Source organism: Myotis daubentonii, chromosome 9 (genome assembly GCF_963259705.1).
Source record: "Myotis daubentonii chromosome 9, mMyoDau2.1, whole genome shotgun sequence".
Classification (NCBI taxonomy): Eukaryota; Metazoa; Chordata; class Mammalia; order Chiroptera; family Vespertilionidae; genus Myotis; species Myotis daubentonii.
Genome location: NC_081848.1, coordinates 71,838,806 through 71,858,808, shown reverse-complemented (window position 1 = coordinate 71,858,808; position 20,003 = coordinate 71,838,806). Strand labels below are relative to the sequence as shown.

At 36.9% G+C, this 20,003-nt stretch overlaps 1 protein-coding gene across 3 annotated transcripts in view; it reads left to right on the top strand.

The window, feature by feature from the left end:
* Window positions 1-20,003, top strand: part of TTC17 (tetratricopeptide repeat domain 17) — an 86,561-nt gene that overhangs the window by 37,460 nt on the left and 29,098 nt on the right. For all 3 annotated transcript variants that reach the window (XM_059709608.1, XM_059709609.1, XM_059709607.1), the window contains one exon: window positions 6,694-6,880. In XM_059709608.1, coding sequence (XP_059565591.1) covers window positions 6,694-6,880 — 187 coding nt within the window. The remainder of the gene's footprint in view (window positions 1-6,693; window positions 6,881-20,003) is intronic.

Sequence of the window (20,003 nt, the reverse complement as noted above, 5' to 3'; positions counted from 1 at the left end):
TTGGCTCAATGGATAGAACATCAGCCTGCAGACTGAAGGGTCCCAGGTTCAATTCCAGCGAAGGGCACATGACTGCGTTGCGGGCTTGATCCCCAGTAGGGGGCGTGCAGGAGGCAGCCAATCATTGATTCTCTCTCATCATTGATGTTTCTATCTCCCTCTCCCTTCCTCTCTAAAATCAATAAAATATATTAAAAGAAAAAAAGAAAAAAAGAACAGAGGTGGATTGATATTCATGTCTTGAACCTACCACATGCAGTCCATGGAGTGACATCACTGCTTTGCAGTTAATTACTATATTTCATAGTCTCTAAGAAGCCACTTCTTTTTTTTTTTTTCATATTTTAACATCTCAGAAATAAGGATATATGTTACAATTGATATCATCTTAAGTTTGATAAAATACAGTTATAATAAATATGTAATTAAATTGCTTTTATAACTAGTATCTAAACGTTTGTAGGTTTTCTATCCAAAGAAATTTTTAGAAACAGTGTGCATGAGTGGTTAAGTTTTATTTGAGATATCCCAGAACTAATCTTTTAAGTATGAGAAGAAATATTGCCTTGTTAAGAGTGTCCTTTGAAATCCATAGCTGGATTTTAAGCAAAAGTTTACAATCACTATACTACACAACAAGTCAAGTTGCTGAAGAAGTACATCAGATATCTCTTGAACATTTATCCTGTGCCATGTGTCGTGGGAACAGATGCTCTATATGAGATGTGATGAATTGGCCTCCAAATGGAAGGCTGATACAGCTGTGTTCCCCTTGCTACTTTTCACTTTCTGCTGCCACCAGCCAAGGCAATTAGGTAGTATTCTTCTGAAGAAAAGAGAGCTCCTTTAGAGATTACTTGCCTTTCCACTTTTGAATATGATGCTAAAATATCAGTTGTTATAAACTGTGTACTGAAACAAGAAAAAAAATATAAACTAATCAGGGTAGATAACCCCAAATAAAACTTAATCAGTACCCCATCCCCAGCTGTCAACATTTGGAAGTATTTCCTTGTTAAGCTTTTCTCCTATGTAAATATTTCATAGTATTGCAACTCTCCTGTACTGGTGATATTTAAAACTTGTATAAAAATAATTTATTACTGCATAAGTTTTTATAGCCATCAATGTAAATGGTTCTATAAAGGTTCAATGAATTGGTATATCACAGCTTACTGTTCCATTGTTGGATGTTTAGGTTACTGATAGAGTTTAGCTATTGTGAATATGGTTTTCTGCATGAGGCCTTTTCTGTATCCCAGATAATTTTTCTTAGTAAAGATAGCTAGCACTGAAATTAGTAAGTCAAGAAGAGAATAAATATCTTAATGACTATAATACAAAATGCCAAGCAGTCCACCAAAAGACTTGGGCCAATATACATTGCCATAATTAAGATTTAACAATATTCATTTCATCTGTATCTTCACCAGAATTGGGCAGTTAAAATAACTGCTAACTTTTACTGTTTGTGTACTAGAGCCAGGTACCATAATGAGCACTACACATAAAATAACTCATTTGATCCTCACAACACTCTCTGCGATAGGATTTTCCCATTTGATAGGTAAAGAAACTCTAAGAGATATATCAAAAATCAGAGCTCAGATTTGAACTCAGGGAGAGAGGCCACAGAGCTCACATCTTTAGCCAAGTTACAGTGCCTCTGAATTTACATTTGTATAACAAGTTTCCTTTAAATTTTTTCACTTCTCTAACATAAATTTATCTTTTAATTTTTAAAGTAAAAGTGCATGTATGCATGTTGCTCATTTTGTTAGAATGTAGTTGTTTTTAATCTTATATGAATGCATACAATAGTCTTTAGCTTTATCTGTCATGTTAAAATATTTTCTCTCTTGGCCTTTTTGTCTTGGCTTTTAAAAATTGTCCTTAAATTTGTCCATCTTTTTTCTTTTCATTTCTGTTGTTAGATATAAGGTGTCCCCATAAGACATTTGAAAAAAAATTAGTTCTGTTTAGTTTTTGTTTTCTATGACTTGTCTTTATATAATTAACTCAAGTAAACAAAAATCTTTCCCTATGTTATCTTCTAGATGTTTTATGATCTATTTCAAGTTAAATTTTCTTTATGATGTGAGGTAGGGCTCAGAGTTCACTAATCAAAGTTCATATCCACATAGATACCCAGTTGTTCCAGCACCATATCTTGAGAACACTATCCTTTCCCTATTGAATCACCTATCACCTTTGTTCTGAACTCCAGACTCCTTTACCCAACAGCTTGCTTGAGATCTCCACTTCAGTGTCTAAAACACACTCAAAAACTAAAGGCCAAAACTAAGCTTCTTAAAATTGTTCCAATTTGTTCTCTGTCTTCCCCATTCGAGGAAACAGTAAAACCAGGTCCTCAGGACAAAAACTTGGAGCCATCTGTTATACCTTTCTCCACCTCTTAGGGCAAATCCAATCTATTAGCTAACCTTGCTAATTCTATTTTCAAAATATACCTACAATTTCACTACTTATCATAAATCCACTGCTGTCTAATTTAAACCACCGTTATCTTTTTTCTGGATTATTTCAGTGGCCTCCTAACTGGCTTCTCTGCTTTTGGCCTTTGTCCCCTGATAGTCTTCACAATGCAGCAGTCAGATTTTATGAAAACAAAAACAAAAACAGATGTCATTCATCTCTTCAAATCTCTGCAGTGGTTCTCCATGTAACTGACAGTAAAAGACAAGAATTAATAATGGTGAAGAAGATCCTACGTGACTGTGACCTTGTTTCTTTTTTGAATCCTTTACTCATTCTGTTCTAGCCTCACTTGCCTCCTTGCATTTCCTTAAACATGTTAGCATGCTCCCACCTCAGGGCCCTTGCACTTCCTGTTCTCTCCACTTGGAAAATACTTCAGCTCCCACCAAGATTTCTTCATAGCTTGCTCCTCCATATCCTTAACGTTTTTTATAAATACTAACTTTTCGGTAAGCCCTTCCCTTACTACTCTATTTAAAATGGCACTCCCTGCCCTAACCGGTTTGGCTCAGTGGATAGAGTGTCATGTCAGCCTGCGGACTCAAGGGTCCCAGGTTCGATTCCAGTCAAGGGCATGTACCTTGGTTGCAGGCACATCCCCAGTAGGGGGAGTGCGGGAGGCAGCTGATCGATGTTTCTCTCGTTGATGTTTCTAACTCTCTATCCCTCTCCCTTCCTCTCTGTAAAAAATCAATAAAATATATTTTTTAAAAAATAAATAAAAAATAAAATGGCACTCCCACCCTGGCAGGATAGGTAAATTGGTTAGATCATCGTTCTGATATACCAAGGTTGCGGATTCCATCCCTGGTCAGGACACATATAAGAAACAGCCAATTAATGCATGGATAGGTGGAACAACGAATCAACGTTTCTCTCCCCCAAATCAATAAATAACTAAAAATAAAAAAATGGCACTCCCTTCCCCACTCTAGTATTACTTCTGTCTCTTCCCTGCTTACTTTTCTCCATCACATTTTCTTCATAGTTGTGTAATATTAGACTGTACGATCCACAAAGGCGGGGATTTATCTTTATTATTTCCTGCTGTATCCCCAGTGTCTAAAACAATGTCTGAAACATTAGCACATATTCAGTAATTATTTTCTGGATGAATTCATGTGGTCATAGCAATAATCATAACACTGTTTTCTTATGCAAAATATCAAGACAATTTTGAAATCAAGGTATGGGGTTTAATTTTAATTTTAGCTGAGCCTGAACCACTAAGTAATACTTTAAATGTAATTTGAAAATTACTTGTATTGAGCCTCTTTAATCAAATCTTTTTGTACACCTTGGCTTGGTTAAGTGAGATATTTTAGATGACCTAACAGCCTGAATCAGAAGCAAGTAGTTGGATAAATCATAGGTGTTGCTTTTCATAGGGATATATTGTGCAATTTGAGAATAAAACATTCTTAGATCTTTAAAAATATTTTTCATAAAATAAGTGTAGAATAAATGGTTTGTATACAAGCGAATTACAAAAATATTAATTATAGGTATGTTTTAGCTAAAACAACCTAAACTGAATACTTTGGGGTACTTTTAAAAACAAAGTCCCAACAAATAATTGGAAAAAAATCTGATAACTAGAAATAAATAAAATATTTTTGTACTGATTACAAAGCATTAAGAGGAAGAAGTTCTAAAGTAAGTGGTGATATACATCATGTTTATGGATTGGAAGAGTCAATATTAAGATGTAAGTTCTCTCCAAATTGATTTATAGATTCACTTCATAGGTGTTGCTTTTCTCTCAGCAATTACATGTATAATGTGTGTATAAATTGACAAGTTCATTCTAAAATCTACGTAGAAATAGATCTAGAATAGCCAAAAAATTGGGGGGTGAGAAGGAGAGAAAAACAGAGTTGGAAGGCTTATAAAAAATTTCAGGACTTGGTATAATTAAGTCAGTATGGTATTGGCACAAATATACTCAAATATATCAACAGAACAACAATAGAGAAATTAGAAGTAGGCCCTATGGATATGGTCACCTGATTTATGACAAGGGCATACCTGTAGTTCAGTGGGGGGAGGGCAGGATAATCCCTGTGGGAAAAGAAACGAACCTTGACTCCTACCCCACGTTGTACACAAAAGTAATTTGAGATGGATCATGTACCAAAATGTGAAAGATAAAACAATAAAGATTCTTAATAAAAACATGGGAGAAGTCTTTATGATCTTACAGTAGGCAAAGATTTCAAAAAACACTGACTGTAACTTAAGAAAATATATAAAATGGAACTCCCATTTGACCCTGTGATCCCACTTCTAGGAATATATCCCAAGAAACCAGAAACACCAATCAGGAAGGATATATGCACCCCTATGTTCATAGCAGCACAATTCACCATAGCTAAGATCTGGAAACAGCCTAAGTGCCCATCAGTAGATGAATGGATTAGAAAACTGTGGTACATCTACACGATGGAATACTATGCTGCTGTAAAAAGGAAGGAACTCTTACCATTTGCAACGTCATGGATGGAACTGGAGAGCATTATGCTAAGTGAAATAAGCCAGTCAATAAAGGAAAAGTACCACATGATCTCACTCATTCATGGACAATAGAGACCATTATAAACTTTTGAACAATAATAGATACAGAGGCAGAGCTGCCTCAAACAGATTGTCAAACTGCAGCGGGAAGGCTGGGGAGGGTTGGGGGGCAGGAGGTAGGGGGGTAAGAGATCAACTAAAGGACTTGTATGCATGCATATAAGCATAACCAATGGACATAAGACACTGGGGGATAGGGGAGGCTAGGGGACTGTCTAGGGCGGGGGGATAAAATGGATACATATGTAATACCCTTTGTAATACTTTAAGCAATAAAAAAAAAAGAAAATATATAAAAACTAAACTTCATTAAAATTAAGAATTTCTGTTTATCAAAAGATACCACTAAGAGAGTAAAAAGGCAAATCACATACTGAGAAGATATTTGCACTAAGTATTTGCAAAAAAGGTCTCATACCTTGTAGATATATCTATAGTAATAAAAGTGTAATATGCTAATTTGACCTGATCTTTCCGGACAAAGGTGGGGCTGCGAGGGAAGCCTGGGTCCTGGGCGCCAGAGGGAAGCCCAAATCCCAGGTCCCAGAGGGAAGCCGGTGCTGGCAGCTGGGGGAAGGAAGGCCTACTCTTGCATGAATTTCACGTATCGGGCCTCTAATATATATATAAAGAAGTCCTTCAAATCCATAAGGAAAAGACAGTTTTGTTTAAAATGGGGAAAACAGCACGTACTTCAGAAATGAGGATATCCAAATGAAAAAATATTCATCATTACTAATTAAGGAAATGCACATTAAAACCACAGTGAGATGCCACCATCAGCTCATTAAAATAGCTAAGTTAAAAAGACTGACAGTACCAAGTCAGTGAATTGGTTTTGACTGTTAGGAGTATAAATTTGTACATCCACTTTGAAAAACTATTTGGTTAAAACTAAATATCTCCTCTCCCCCTCTTAAGCCCACTGCTAAGTATATACCCAAGGAAAATGAGTACATATGCCTCTCAAAAGACTTTTATAAGAATGTTGATAATAGCTTTATTCATAATAGCCAAAAACTGGATACAGTCCAGTAGGAGAATAGGTGAACAAACTGTAATATATCCACATGCTGGAACATTATATATCATTTTAAAAAGAATGAACTGATACACAAAAAACATTCAATTTCTTGAAACTTAGTTTTTGTGTTGAGTGAAGGAAGCTACAAAAAGGTACATATTATATATATACACATAAGAGAACATGCTATTTATTCCATTTATATGAAATTTAAGAACAGGCAGAGCAAATCTATTGTGATTGAAGTCGCAACATCACAATGATCATTACCTCTGGGATTGGGGTTCAGTTGCCCTAGAACTGTTCTAAATGTTCTATATCTTGAAATGAGTGGTGGTTACAAAACATCATTGATCTATACACTTAAGACTAGTATACATTACACACTTTATGTATTTTTTATCTTAGTATAAAGGTAAAAGATAAATTTATATTTGTGTTATATAGTTTAGAATTGGCTGGTGTGAATGAAGTGGGCAGTTAGACATTAGCTTTTATGGGGTAACCTTTAAAAAAAGCCAAAAGACCTATAATGTAAAGGTGTTTTGCAACTCTCAGAAATATTAATTCATTAACATTTTGCTGATTTTTTTCAGCCCCTGACCTTTTTGAGCCTGGGGAATGCTTACCTTGCTCTGAAGAATATCAGTGGGGCACTTGAGGCCTTTAGACAGGCTTTGAAATTGACTACAAAATGCCCAGAGTGTGAAAGCAGCCTGAAGTTGATTCGCTGTATGCAGTTTTATCCTTTTCTGTACAACATCACCTCTTCCGTTTGCAGTGGTAAGCAGCTATTAAGTGCTGGCAACATAATGAGTTCAACCAGAATTTCTATTCTAATCAACAGAACACAGAAAATTATTTTCTCCAAGGATCTAACATAACTATTATAATTCTAGATGCATAGGAAAGAAATTGTTTATTATTTACTCTACAGATACTTCAAGGTGTTAGGCTTAATTCTCTCCCAGAACCCTAGTTGAGAAAGACTGACTAAAATGAAGGATATTCAACTGGGATTGGTAGGCTTTGAGCTTTTGTTTTATTTCTTTTCCCCAAATATCTGATTTTTACAATGACTGAAATTTATGGTCAGGGATATTTTTCCTATCCATGAATTCAAACTGTAGCAATAAGATTTGAAGCAATCTTTCTTTTTCTATCCTCTTTCACTGAAGTACATCCCCTTGCCTTTCAGTGAAGGTAATCTGGATCTTTACTGCACCTTTAACATAGTCACCTGACATTAGTGGCATCCCTTTGCATTCTTCCAGTTTCTTCCACGGCTACTTAGCATTCATACATATGCATGTGCATGTGTGTATCTACCTGGGTCAGAATATTTGAGTTAATATCCAAACTATTATAAACTCATCAGTTAGAATGCTCTAAGAGTTCCATGATGTTTGGTAATTTACTTGTTTAACCTTCACTACAAGAAAAAATATGAATTTGACTTGAATTATGAGAGGTACGATTTATATATGTGTGAATCCTCATTGCCTTGCCATTGTAGAGCACACAGTGGGTGCTCTATTAATGTTCAAACTTAATTATAATATTAAAGCCGTTCAGTCCTTCACCTCCGTTTTTTTTTTTTTTTTAAGTGGCATCCACTTGGTTAAGCGACTTGTCTAAAAGAGATTTAGCCCTAGCCAATTTTTCTCAGTGGTTAGAGCGTCAGCCTGTGTACTAAAGGGTCCCCAGATTGAATTCTGGTCAAGGGCACATACCCAGGTTATGGGCTCAATCCCCAGTAGGGGTCGTGTAGAAGGCAGCCGGACAATGATTCTTTCTCATCATTCATGTTTCTGTCTCTCTCTCTCCCTCTCCCTTCCTCTCTGAAATCAATAAAAATCTATTTAAATAAATAAATAAATAATAAAAGATATTTAGTAGATTTGGCACCCAAAACTGGTTTCCTGATTCCCTATACTACACAGCCTTAGGATTTCAATGCAATGACAGGCAGTAAGTGGTGCTTACACTTTTTAAAAATGTATCAGAGCCTGGTTTTTTAGTGAAGAAACCAAAACTCTCTCAGCAACAGAACTCCTTAGTTTTGCTGAGAGACTAGGGTTCTTGCATGAATGCTGAAGGTCAAAGACCGTGCTTTTGCAAGGCAATATAGTGGCTAGTGCTAGAATCATACAGATTCATGTTGAGCCCTTGCTCTGCCATTACTGTCTTTCACTCCCAGCAAAGTAACTTGTGTCGTCATCAATAAAATGAAAGGCAATAAAAATCTACCTCATATACCTGTTGGGAGGATTAAATGAGATTCTTATAGGTGTTGGGTAAAAGTAAGTAGAAGTGTTCAGAACTTTAACAGTGCAAGTTATGGATCTTTATCACTTTACATAAGCCTAGAAAATGTTTTATAGGTTACTAAGGACAGCCTTGAACACAGGGTTTCACTTTTTACAGTAGGCTGCTTATATATTAACTAGAGGCCCAGTGCATGAAAATTCATGTGCTCAGGGGGGTCCCTCAGCCTGGCCGGTGCCCTCTCACAGTCTGGGACCCCTTGGGGGATGTCCACCTGCCGGCTTAGGCCCACTCCCCGGGAGATCTGGCCTAAGCTGGCAGCCCGGGAGCTCTCAGGGTATGTCTGACTGACGGCTTAGGCCTGCTCCTGGGGCCTAACCTGCAGTTGGACATCCTTAGCGCTGCTGAGGAGCTGCGCTCGCAGCTGTCAGCCTGGCTTGTGGCTGAGTGGCACTCACCCTGTGGGAGTACACTAACCACCAGGGGGCAGCTCCTGCATTAAGCGTCTGCCCCCTGGTGATCAGTGTGCATCATATCGACCAGTCATTCCTGGTCCTTTTGCTGTTAGGGTCAATTTGCATATTACCCTTTTATCATATAAGATAGGATCTCCTATATATTTTCTTTACCTACTATCACCTCCCTCCTCTCTTGATTTGTTTCTATTACTGGGAAGAAGGTTGGTAGGTATATAGTGACCCTTTTCTAAAAGACCTTTTTCTTAGCATTACTTTCGCATGCTTTTGCCTATTAATATTTGTTTATTGAAATTTATTCTTTTTTTAAAAAATATATTTTATTGATTTTCTACAGAGAGGAAGGGAGAGGAATAGAGACTTAGAAACGTCAATCAGCTGCCCCCGCACACCCCCCACTGGGGACGTGCCCGCAACCAAGGTACACGCCCCTGACGGGAATCAAACCTGGGACCCTTCAGTCCGCAGGCTGACGCCCTGTCCACTGAGCCAAACCAGTCAGGGCTGAAATTTATTCTTTTTTAAATTTTGTATTTATTGAATAATTTGAGAAAGGAATGTCAGTTTGTTGGTCCACTTACTCATGCATTGATTGGTTGCTTCTTGTATGTACCCTGACTGGAGATTGAACCTGCAACCTTGGCATATTGGGGCAATGCTCTAACCAACTGAACTACCCAGCCAGGGAAATTTATTCTTATTTTATGGTACTTAGGTCAAGAGAGAAAATTCAATTGTCTTGAAATTTTTCCCCAGAGCTTAACTTCAAGCCCAAGAAACTAATAACTTATAACAGATCTTTTCTAAAGTTGTCGTGTCTAATAGTTCAGATTATCCCAAGACTATTATTGGATCCCATACAATAACATTAAAAGAAAATAATTAGGAAAAGGGAATACTTTTTTAGTTCTTTTAGAAAGAACTCATTAATAAATACTTTTTAAAATGGATGGCTGTTTTTACATTGTATTTAACTAGTTTAGAAAATAATCTATGCCGAAACCGGTTTGGCTCAGTGGCTAGAGCGTCGGCCTGCGGACTGAAGGGTCTCGGGTTCGATTCCGGTCAAGGGCATGTTCCTGGGTTGCGGGCACTTCCCCAGTGGGGGATGTGCAGGAGGCGGCTGATCGATGTTTCTCTCTCATCGATGTTTCTAACTCTCTATCTCTCTCCCTTCCTCTCTGTAAAAAATCAATAAAATATATTAAAAAAAAAAAGAAAATAATCTAACATCTGCTAGCCCTTAAATAAATGCTGGTACCCTCTAGTAGAAATGTATGCTGTAGCATTTTCTAGGTTTAAAAACTCATTGCTGGTACTGAATTAATTTCAGCATTGAATTTTTCTTTGACAATGTTTTTTGTATTTATTTCCACAGTAATCCTGCACAAGTAATGTATTCTGTTACCTTTAAACACTGATTCATTCAGCTTAAAAATAATCACTATGCTTACAAAATTTTCCTACTTATAAAGACATTATAGCTAAAAATGTATCAATTAGTACAAAATTATTTTGCTCATAATTGTTCCACACTTGTATTAATCTAGAAATCATTTATTGACTACCATTTTTTAGGTACATATGTTCTTATAGCAACTGCTCATCATCTCTCTCCCTACAATGCCACTTAATAAAGTCTTCTCTTTTATAGGTAGTTTTATATTGCCACTATCATTTCAAGGGTGCTGGGAAGGAAAACTTAATAGATTTTTTTTTTAATTGCCTACTCTCAAGTTGACTGCAAAAGATAAGCTAGCTCTTCTAGTTTTGATTAACTATTTTATTTCAGCAGTTTTGGAATATATAGTCTTTTTTCCACATTTATTGGTTTGTTATTTTGACAACTTGACTTAAGTGTAATTGAATGGGTTGTTTTCACACACTCATTCTTCAGTAACAACACACTTGATCATTTTAAAACTAAAATGGAATCTGTTAAATGAACTTAAAATGCTTTTAAGTCTAAAGTCTCTGAAATGCTCAACACTTAAAAACGGACTTTTTTCATTAGAAAATATAAAGTCACAGAAAATGATATTTCATGAGGCAATAATTAGTATCGTCTCTAATGACCACATTAGAAAATAAATTTTAATAACAATATAAGCAAAATATAGATAATGAATCTGTAATATTCACAATAGTGGATTTTCCCAAGTACTTACTATTATTCTGAAGTATTTTCTAAATACTTTATTCTTCAACTTCACTAATTTGCAAATTAAAAAGTAACATCTCGTAAAGATATTTTTGACTACTTAAGCAATCTACATTGTTCTATTATATTTTTGATATGTATAATTTTACTTTATTTTTAGTATTCTTCACTCACTATTTTTCTCATTAGAAAATCATAAGATCAATGGAAGATTATATCTATTAAACTTCATTTTCATGAGATGCTTACAGATATGCCACTAACAGTGGTACTGATATTTACCAAATAGAATTAAGCATCAAACCCAGGATTTCTGAACCCTGGTTTTTTTTTAATTTACTGAAACACATGCCCATTTAAAACTGTTGGCCCAGAACTTTAGAAATAATGAATAATTATTATATAGAAGTCAGACTTTAATATTTAGGAAAGCATAGAATTGTATGCAGTTTCTCTGTAGTATGTATTTGAAAGTTTCCCCACCATAGAAAAAAATGGAGGAATTTCCAAACAATGTACATGCATGAGCTCTAACATCTGGTCCAGTGTTTAGAACAATTATCCTGTATAAATATAGAAACATTGTTGTCCCCACAATGTTTCTATATTTATAGCATCTATTTACCTAAATACTATCCCCTTTTATAACTTCTTTAATCTGTGATCTTTAACCTGAATTTCTGTAGATGTATAACTCAACAGTTTAAAGCAGTTTTCATGGAGTTCAGATTTTGAAGGAAAAGAAATCCTGCATTTTGCTACCCTCCTGTGGACTATCCAGCATATGCTACCTGCGTGAAGGGTTTTTGCTTTATCACATTCTTCATAAGAATTAGTGAGCTATCTGCTTAAAAATAAAGTCTTAAAGACCCAGTTTTTATAGCATTTTAATATGCTAGTAGGTAACTTATCTGCATTTATTTTTGTAAGAAGAATTAATACTGGTTGACTTATTATAGGCTTCAAAATCCTGCAACCAAGTATGCAGAATTGAGTGAAGCTAATTCACTGCCAGAGGGTGTGGTGAATTTTAGCTCATTTACCACCTAAGAACTTTAATTCATTCTGCCTTTTGCACAGTCAATGGAAATTGTACCAACTGTGATATATGATGCTGCTGTTATAAATAGCCTGTTTTCTTTGCCACATACATCCTGCTTTCCTGGTTCCATGGACTTGCTCATGTTGTTTTCTGCAGCTCTTCCCCATTACCCTGCCCCCTCCAGGCCAAAAAAGCCCTAATCTTACCCATCCTTCAAGGCCCACTTCTGCCTTACCTGATCCCTTAATTACAAGTAATGTGCCTCTCCTTCAGCCCCTGTGACTTGCCTTTGTAGTTATTTGTATACAGGAAATAACTCTCCTGTAAGATTTTTCTAGCTCGTTGAGAACAGAGACCGACCCTTTTCTTCATTTTCATACCCTGGCCCAAAAGTCTAGCACATAGAATTAAATAAATAGTGAATTAGCTGATGATATTTCAAGTTTGAACTACTGAAAATATCTAATAATAAACTTGTTAGGTATCCACCCACTGTTTACCAGAATTTTTTTACGGAGCCACCACTCAACATACATAATAAAGATAGACCTATTAAGCTCTGTAGCTCCAACATCATAGAAGGGAGAGGAGAAAATGAATTATGTTTTCTCATTTGTCCACTGGATGCTGTCACATCTAATATATGGCTTGTAATCGTCCACACAGTTTTTAGTAAGAGTTACAAACAATTGTCCTTGTTGATTCTCATGGAAAAAGAAAACAAAAACCATTTATGGGTGAATCAGTGAGTCTGAGAAAACCTATTGGACTTGTTTTCCTAGCATTCTTTTATATATATATATATATTTTTATCGATTTCAGAGAGGAAGGCAGAGGGAGAGAGATAGAAACATCAATGATGAGAGAGAGAATCATTGATCAGCTGTCTTCTGCACGCTCCCTACTGGGGATCAAGCCCGCAACCCGGGCATGTGCCCTGACCGGGAATCGAATCCAGGACACTTCAGTCAGCAGGCCAACACTCTATCCACTGAGCCAAACTGGCTAGGATTCCCCAGCATTCTTGCTTGAAATTATGAGGTAGCTAGGATGAGATAAGCCAGAATTTTAAATTTAATAATGCTAATAGCAGGTATGGCAGTTTTCTCTTCTTTTTTTTCTTTTTTTTTTTTCAACATAGTGTCTGCAAGGGAACATGTTTCATAGTAAACTTCCCGGGAGCGTTTAGAGATCTGATCTGACCTTTCACATTTCTAGAGGAAGTTATGTAGCTGCCGAGAGTTTTTGTTCTGCCTGGAGTTGTTTCTCCCACAACCTACCTGTCATGGTATCTGTATCTCAACTGATGCTGACTGCTCCCCATGCTTTGTCACTTAAGACGACATGACATGACAAAGAGATCAGATTTACAACCAATTCTCCTTTTTCTGAAAGGAGGCAAGAAATGTAGGTCTTCAGAAACCAGTGCAACCAAAATTCTGAGACAGAGCAGATTTCTATGTCATGTGTGAACAGAGCATTCCCAGGATAGCTTTCAACTCCAGAATATGTCGTAAGAGGAAAACACACACACACTTCCTTGTCTTTGAGGGCACCACTTTTCATTCTTTGTTGTTGTTTTTTTAAACTTGCTTCTGACTCATTCATCTCACTAGGAGGAAATGCCTGTGTAATCCTGAGGTTGCTGATTTTAAGTCTTTAATATGGTCTCTTTCCTACCTGGCATTGCACTTTTTTTTTTTAATTCTTTATTGTTTAAAGTATTACATATGTCTCCTTTTCCCCCCATTGACCTCTCCCTGGTAGTTCCCACCACCATTCATTTCTTTAACACCGCCCCCCCACCCCCAGCACATGCCCTCACCCCCCTACTGTCAGTGTCCATGGGTTCTGCTTATATGCATGCATACAAGTCCTTTGATTGATCTCTTATCCCCCCCCCTGCCTCCCTGCCCCCATCCCGGCCTTCCCTCTGAGGTTGGATGGTCTGTCTATGGATCTATTTTATTTAGTTCATCAGTTTATGTTGTTCATTATATTCCACAAATGAGTGGGATCATGTGATATTCATCTTTCTCCAACTAGCTTATTTCGCTTAGCACAGTGGTTGGTAAACTGCGGCTCGCGAGCCACATGCAGCTCTTTGGCCCCTTCAGTGCGGCTCTTGCACAAAATACCGACTTCTGCGCATGGGCCACAAATTTTCAATCACACTGTACATGCGCGCCCGCACGTGGTATTTTGTGGAAGAGCCACATTCAGTTCCATCCATGCTGTTGCAAATGGTAAGAGTTCCTTCTTTTTTACAGCAGCGTAGTATTACATTGTGTATATGTACCACAGTTTTTTAATCCACACATCTGCTGATGGACACTTAGGCTGTTTCCAAATCTTAGCTATTGTAAATTGTGCTGCTATGAACATACAGGTGCATATATCCTTTCTGATTGGTGTTTCTGGATTCTTGGGTTATAGTCCTAGAAGTGGGATTACTGGGTCAAATGATAGTTCCATTTTTAATTTTTTGAGGAAACTTCATACTGTTTTCCACAGTGGCTGCACCAGTCTGCATTCCCACCAGCAGTGTATGAGAGTTCCTTTCTCCACATCCTCCCCAGCACTTGTTGTTTGTTGATTTGTTGATGATAGCCATTCTGACAGGTGTGAGATGGTACCTCATTGTCGTTTTGATTTGCATCTCTCAGATGATTAGTAACTGAGCATGTTTTCATATGTCTCTTAGCCTTCTGTATATCCTCTTTCGAAAGGTGTCTGTTTAGGTCCTTTGCCCATTTTTTGATTGGATTGTTTATCTTCCTTTTATTAAGTTGTATGAGTTCCCTATAAATTTTGGAGATTAAACCCTTATCGGATATATCATTGGCAAATATGTTCTCCTATGAAGTGGGTGGCATTGCACTTTTAAGGTCATTTAGTACATAATCATTACTTTAAGACCTACAAAGAACTTCATTCCACAGAATTGCTGAATGAGAACAAGTCTAAGGAGCTGTTATTTCTGTTGAAACTATTTCTCATCTTTCCTAAGTAGAGGACAGCACAGGGCAGAGCAGGTGAGACGGCTTTACTTGTCTCAGGTGCAGTCATCACAGCCTAGGTCTCATCCGGATTCAAGGAGTTCCATATGCTTCTATTAATGTTGTTTCCCAGGAATCCTCTTGTAGTAGGACAGTATTAGCTCTCCATTTCAAAATTTCAGATAAAGAATCTAGCATAGAGAAGTAAGTTGATTTGCCTGAGTTCATATGGTAAGGCTGCAGTTAAGGCAGAATTTAAATTTATTTTGTGGAATGTCCCTTTTGGAAGGAGGTATGTAGGACTGTCACAACCTCTGGAGATGGAGATCATAAAGATATCTGTTCCCAGTAAGATTTCTTTCCTCCTATTACTCTGTGTGGTACCAAGCCCCATGTGCCACCCATAGTTACGGTTTCTTGCTAATATTTTAAAGTACGTTTGCACAGCAATGGTGATCAATTAAAGGATACACTTTTGACTTGTATGTATGCATATAAGCATAACCAATGGACATAAGACACTGGGGGATAGGGGAGGCTAGGGGACTGTTAAGGGCGGGGGGGAAAAATGGACACATATGTAATACCCTTTGTAATATTTTAAGCAATAAAAAAAAAAAAGAAAAGAAAAGGATACACTTTTGTTCACTTCATGATTTATTTTACTACCTTTTCTAAAAGACAGATTGTCTTACTAGAGAAATAAATATCATGAAATTATGAGGTAGCTAAAATGGTCATAAAATAAAAACACAATGTGTTTCTAAGTTACCTGTTTATTTTTTTTTAAAAAGGTTTTATAGTTGCATAATTTGAGTGCAGTTGAGTGGAATGGTAAAGAGAAAGACATATTCAAAAAGTCACTAATGTCTGTGAAAGGACAGTGTTATCTGTATTTTACACCCAGGTACCTTATATTTAATACAATGTACCGAATGCTTCCTGTACGGTAACTTTTCTTACAGGCAGAAGAAAGAAGACTTTAGAATGAAATAAAATCCTATTAGAACAGGGATAGTAGGAATATTTTTAGAATATTCCACTATTCACAAAAACCATTTTTCTAGCATCTGTTACTTTGCCTTCAACAACATAAAATTTGAATTCTAGTTCCCATTACAAATCAGTTTAATTATTATTTATGTCTTAGAAATTTATTATGTAATAAGAGGCAATGGGTAATACACTTATTTGTTATATGGGAGGATGGTATGGTAGAGGGAGTAAGATTTGGGAGCAGACTGGAGCAGCCTGATGGAGATTGTTGAAAAGCAGAGGTAAGTGTTGATTTAACTGAATGTAGTATCTATAGTCTGTTTTTCTTGTGTAAGAGTGAATTCACACAATCTCCTAAAATGTCCTTTAAAGAGCACATAACAGACTGTGAAGCTGATTTATAAATGTACTAATTAATTCATAATTTAGATATGCTAAACAGTTTAATCTGAAATAAATGCTATTTTCTTCTAAGAGACTTATGGAAACAAACTCTGTATTGTCTCCAGCATCTACGCGCTCACACAAACACGCACACACACACTCTGGAAGTTGAAATTAGGCAAATATCTGGATAACTTCTGAGAGCCAGTTGCTCATACTGGAGATTCTGAGTTGGCTATAGCTAAAAGGCCTTTGTGGAAAGAGATTATGTTGGGATAAGTTCTCATTCCTTTGCATCCTGCCATGTGCCAGGCAATGGTCTCATTTAATCTCAACAACCCAATGAAGTGGATACTATTAGTAAACTCAATTTACAGATGAGGAAACTGATCTACAAAGAAGTTAAAAGGGATTTGAACTCACTTAATTAGTTTGGCTCCCATCTGTGCTCTCACCCACTGTGCTCTACTGCTGAAAGACCTACATGAGCCTGGCATTGGCTTTACTTGGCTCACTAGTTAACATGGCTCGTAACATTTTCTCATGCCTCTCAATTTATTTGTGGCATTTCTTTAGTATAAGTAACCCTAAAATCCTAAGGTTCTCAACCAGGAATCTCTTATTACCTTGAGATTCAGAAGGTAAGAATGCTTTTAAACAAGTGGTTACCCAAATCTAGTCAGAAAATAAATATTCTTCCTGGACCTTTGAAGGCAGAATTCATATGAGAAGATAGGAGACTTCCTTAATCTTAGAAATGATAGGAATTTCTGAGAAGTTAGTTTACTCTGAAAACCTGTAGCCATGGGAGAAACTGTGCCTTTATCCCTTAGAAGACTTATACTTTGGCAGGTATATTAAACATTTAGTTATTTCCCAGAAAACCCTTTTAGGATGCGTTAATGTTAATAACCCAATTTATGCATATAATATTCTAAGCACAGAAAAAGATGTTGATATGTCTTAAGATCTCATAGCAGTTCCAGAATCAGAAATATCCTCCTTGGAGTTTTATGCTTAGTTGGTATTGCCTTGCAGTCCCTTACTTCTTTGAAAAACCAAACTGCCAGGATTTGAATTAGATGCTAAATGCTTTGCAAGCAAGTATAGAGCATTAAGCACAGAAAAGTGTTCCCATTTTCACCTGGGACCTTGTTATCTAAAGCATTTCATTTAAATCCTTTTAAAAAAGTCATATCTCTCAAGGTTAGTCTAAGCTATAGACTCTCCTCATTTTTGCATCAGCAAAATATAAGTCATATGCAAGGAAGATGACTTGCTACTTCATAGGTAGGTGTCTCTCCATTTTCCCTTCTCCAACATTTTCTTGTGTTTCTTTAATGAGGACATAATCTCCACCTCTGTGGGGAGACAAGTGATATTTTTCCATGTAAGCAACTTTATTTAGTTCCCCTTTGAGCCAGAGTAGACCTCTCCTGAAGGAACGGAAACTCGTTCTTGGGGTGCTTCAGTACTTCCTCAGACAGCTGGAAGGAGTGGTTTAAAATTAGACAGTTTGGCTTTCTATTAGCCAAGATAGTTATGTAAATCATATCAGAATGCTAAAGCAGTCTTTTTTTAACTGTCACCCTAAGAAAATCAATATTAACAGTTCTCATCTTAAAAGAATATCGTTTTTACTTGATCAGTTTGATTTTGCCTACTTCCAAGAAATACCGGAACATAAACTTCTTATTCTTCTTTTTACTCACCCAGTTCTCCCTGGTCCCCTCCTCTGCCCTTTCTCGCAGAGGTTTCGGCCCCCGTTTCCTGAGTTGGAGGATGAGACATCCTTAGAATGCACAAGGTTTGCTTTAGGAGGGTGTGTGGGTTTTGAGGTTGTGCAGGAAGATTAATTTTAACTTTGGGATCTTGTGCACATCATATCTTATAAATTGTTCATGAAGCATTTTAAAATATTCCAGACATTTAAAAAGATGCGACCAATTAAATTTTTATAATGAGAAGAGGGTAGTAGAGAAAAATTAAGAGACGCAAAGGTTGGAGGAGGCAGTCAACTGCAGAAAACAGCTGGAATTTCACTCGTTCCAGTATTAAAGGTTTGTCCTTTGCTTTTGTAGTGTTAAGTTTTACTCTACCTGTGTCAAGGTGAAAACGCTTTAGAAGCTAATTCACCAAAGGTGAAGGCAGGAGTATTTGCTGGAAATAACATACATTTTAAAATTATCAGCATCATTGTTATCATTATTTCCTCTCTACTTTCAGTAGTCATGCTTATTTACATCCCGATTAAGAATTATCGGAGTACTGTTTTTGAGGAGTACGTAGAAGAAAAAACGCAAAGGAAGCACTCACCAAATATTAGCTCCCTTTCTTGTAGACTCTCCTTTTAAGTCCTTCCAATTCTTCAAAATTCAAGATCTGCCTACTCAAAGCTTATTCTCTGAAGGACTTATTTGGCACAGTATGCTATCTCATTATTGTTTACTATCTTGTCTGTCTCCCCAAGTTGCTTGCAAGTTTCTTGAGAGCTGAAGCACTCTTGAAACAGAATCCTATTTCAATGTAGCCTTAATGAATATGGTAGCCTCAGATATGTGCTAGAACTGATTCAAATCCCAGAGCTGCCACTTACTGTGTGATGGTGCAGAAATGGAAAGTGACTCCCCACACATGTAGTCCCCTTACTCTAAAATCAGTGAGTTGGGAAAGGTTTTGAGTCCATCATGTTTCCCTGGCACAATAAGGGAAATGGCATGGGAAGTGCTTTCCTAAAATGTGGAATCTATAAGGGAGTCATCAAAGCCAAAAAGAGACTTCTTGTACTCCCCCTGCTGTAGAAAGAGCTTGATTGGGAACAGACATCTCTTTGAGACAACGTTCTCTGAAAATAAACTGTTAGAGCATTTTAAAATGTTTGGTAAAGAAGAGAAATTACTTATACACTCTTACCCAAAGAGAAATAGGAAAGTTATAGGCTTCCACTGAACATGCATCTTCAGCCCATATGCACATGGAATATAAGCAAGGAAGAGAAGACCTGTTGGCGCTAACCAGATCACTGCTACATCAGACACAACTTCCCCTACCAGAGAAGACCATCAGGTGGCGCTGGACAGCAGCCCTTTATCCATATTAACATACAATCCCTAAGGGAGTCGAAGCTCTTCAACTCCCTGGCAAAAATGTAAGAGGTCAGGCTCACCATACATATCAAAGTACCCAAGAGTGCTGCGTTTCAGTCAAGATCTGAACTTTTAGGCTTCAGTAAATTTTCGTGTCCATGACCAGAACTTGTTTTCCAAAAGAAAAAGTCCCCTTTGTGATATTGCAGCCTTAAAGGTGGACTCTGCTACCACCATCCTCCTTTACTAGTAAGTCTTTGGTTTTTCATTTATGATCCTTTATCTTTTGATATGTCTTTCATTTTAAGTCATGAGACAAAAATGCTACATTTCTCTGCTGTAATCTATCTCCGGATTTATTTAGCTAGAAGGCAAACTTTTATTTTATGTTTTTGACTTTCAAGGAAATCTTTCTCAGTCATTCATTATGTATGGAATGAGACCTTGGGACATGATCTTTGTTGTTACAAACAGCGCCCCCCCCCCCCCCCAAA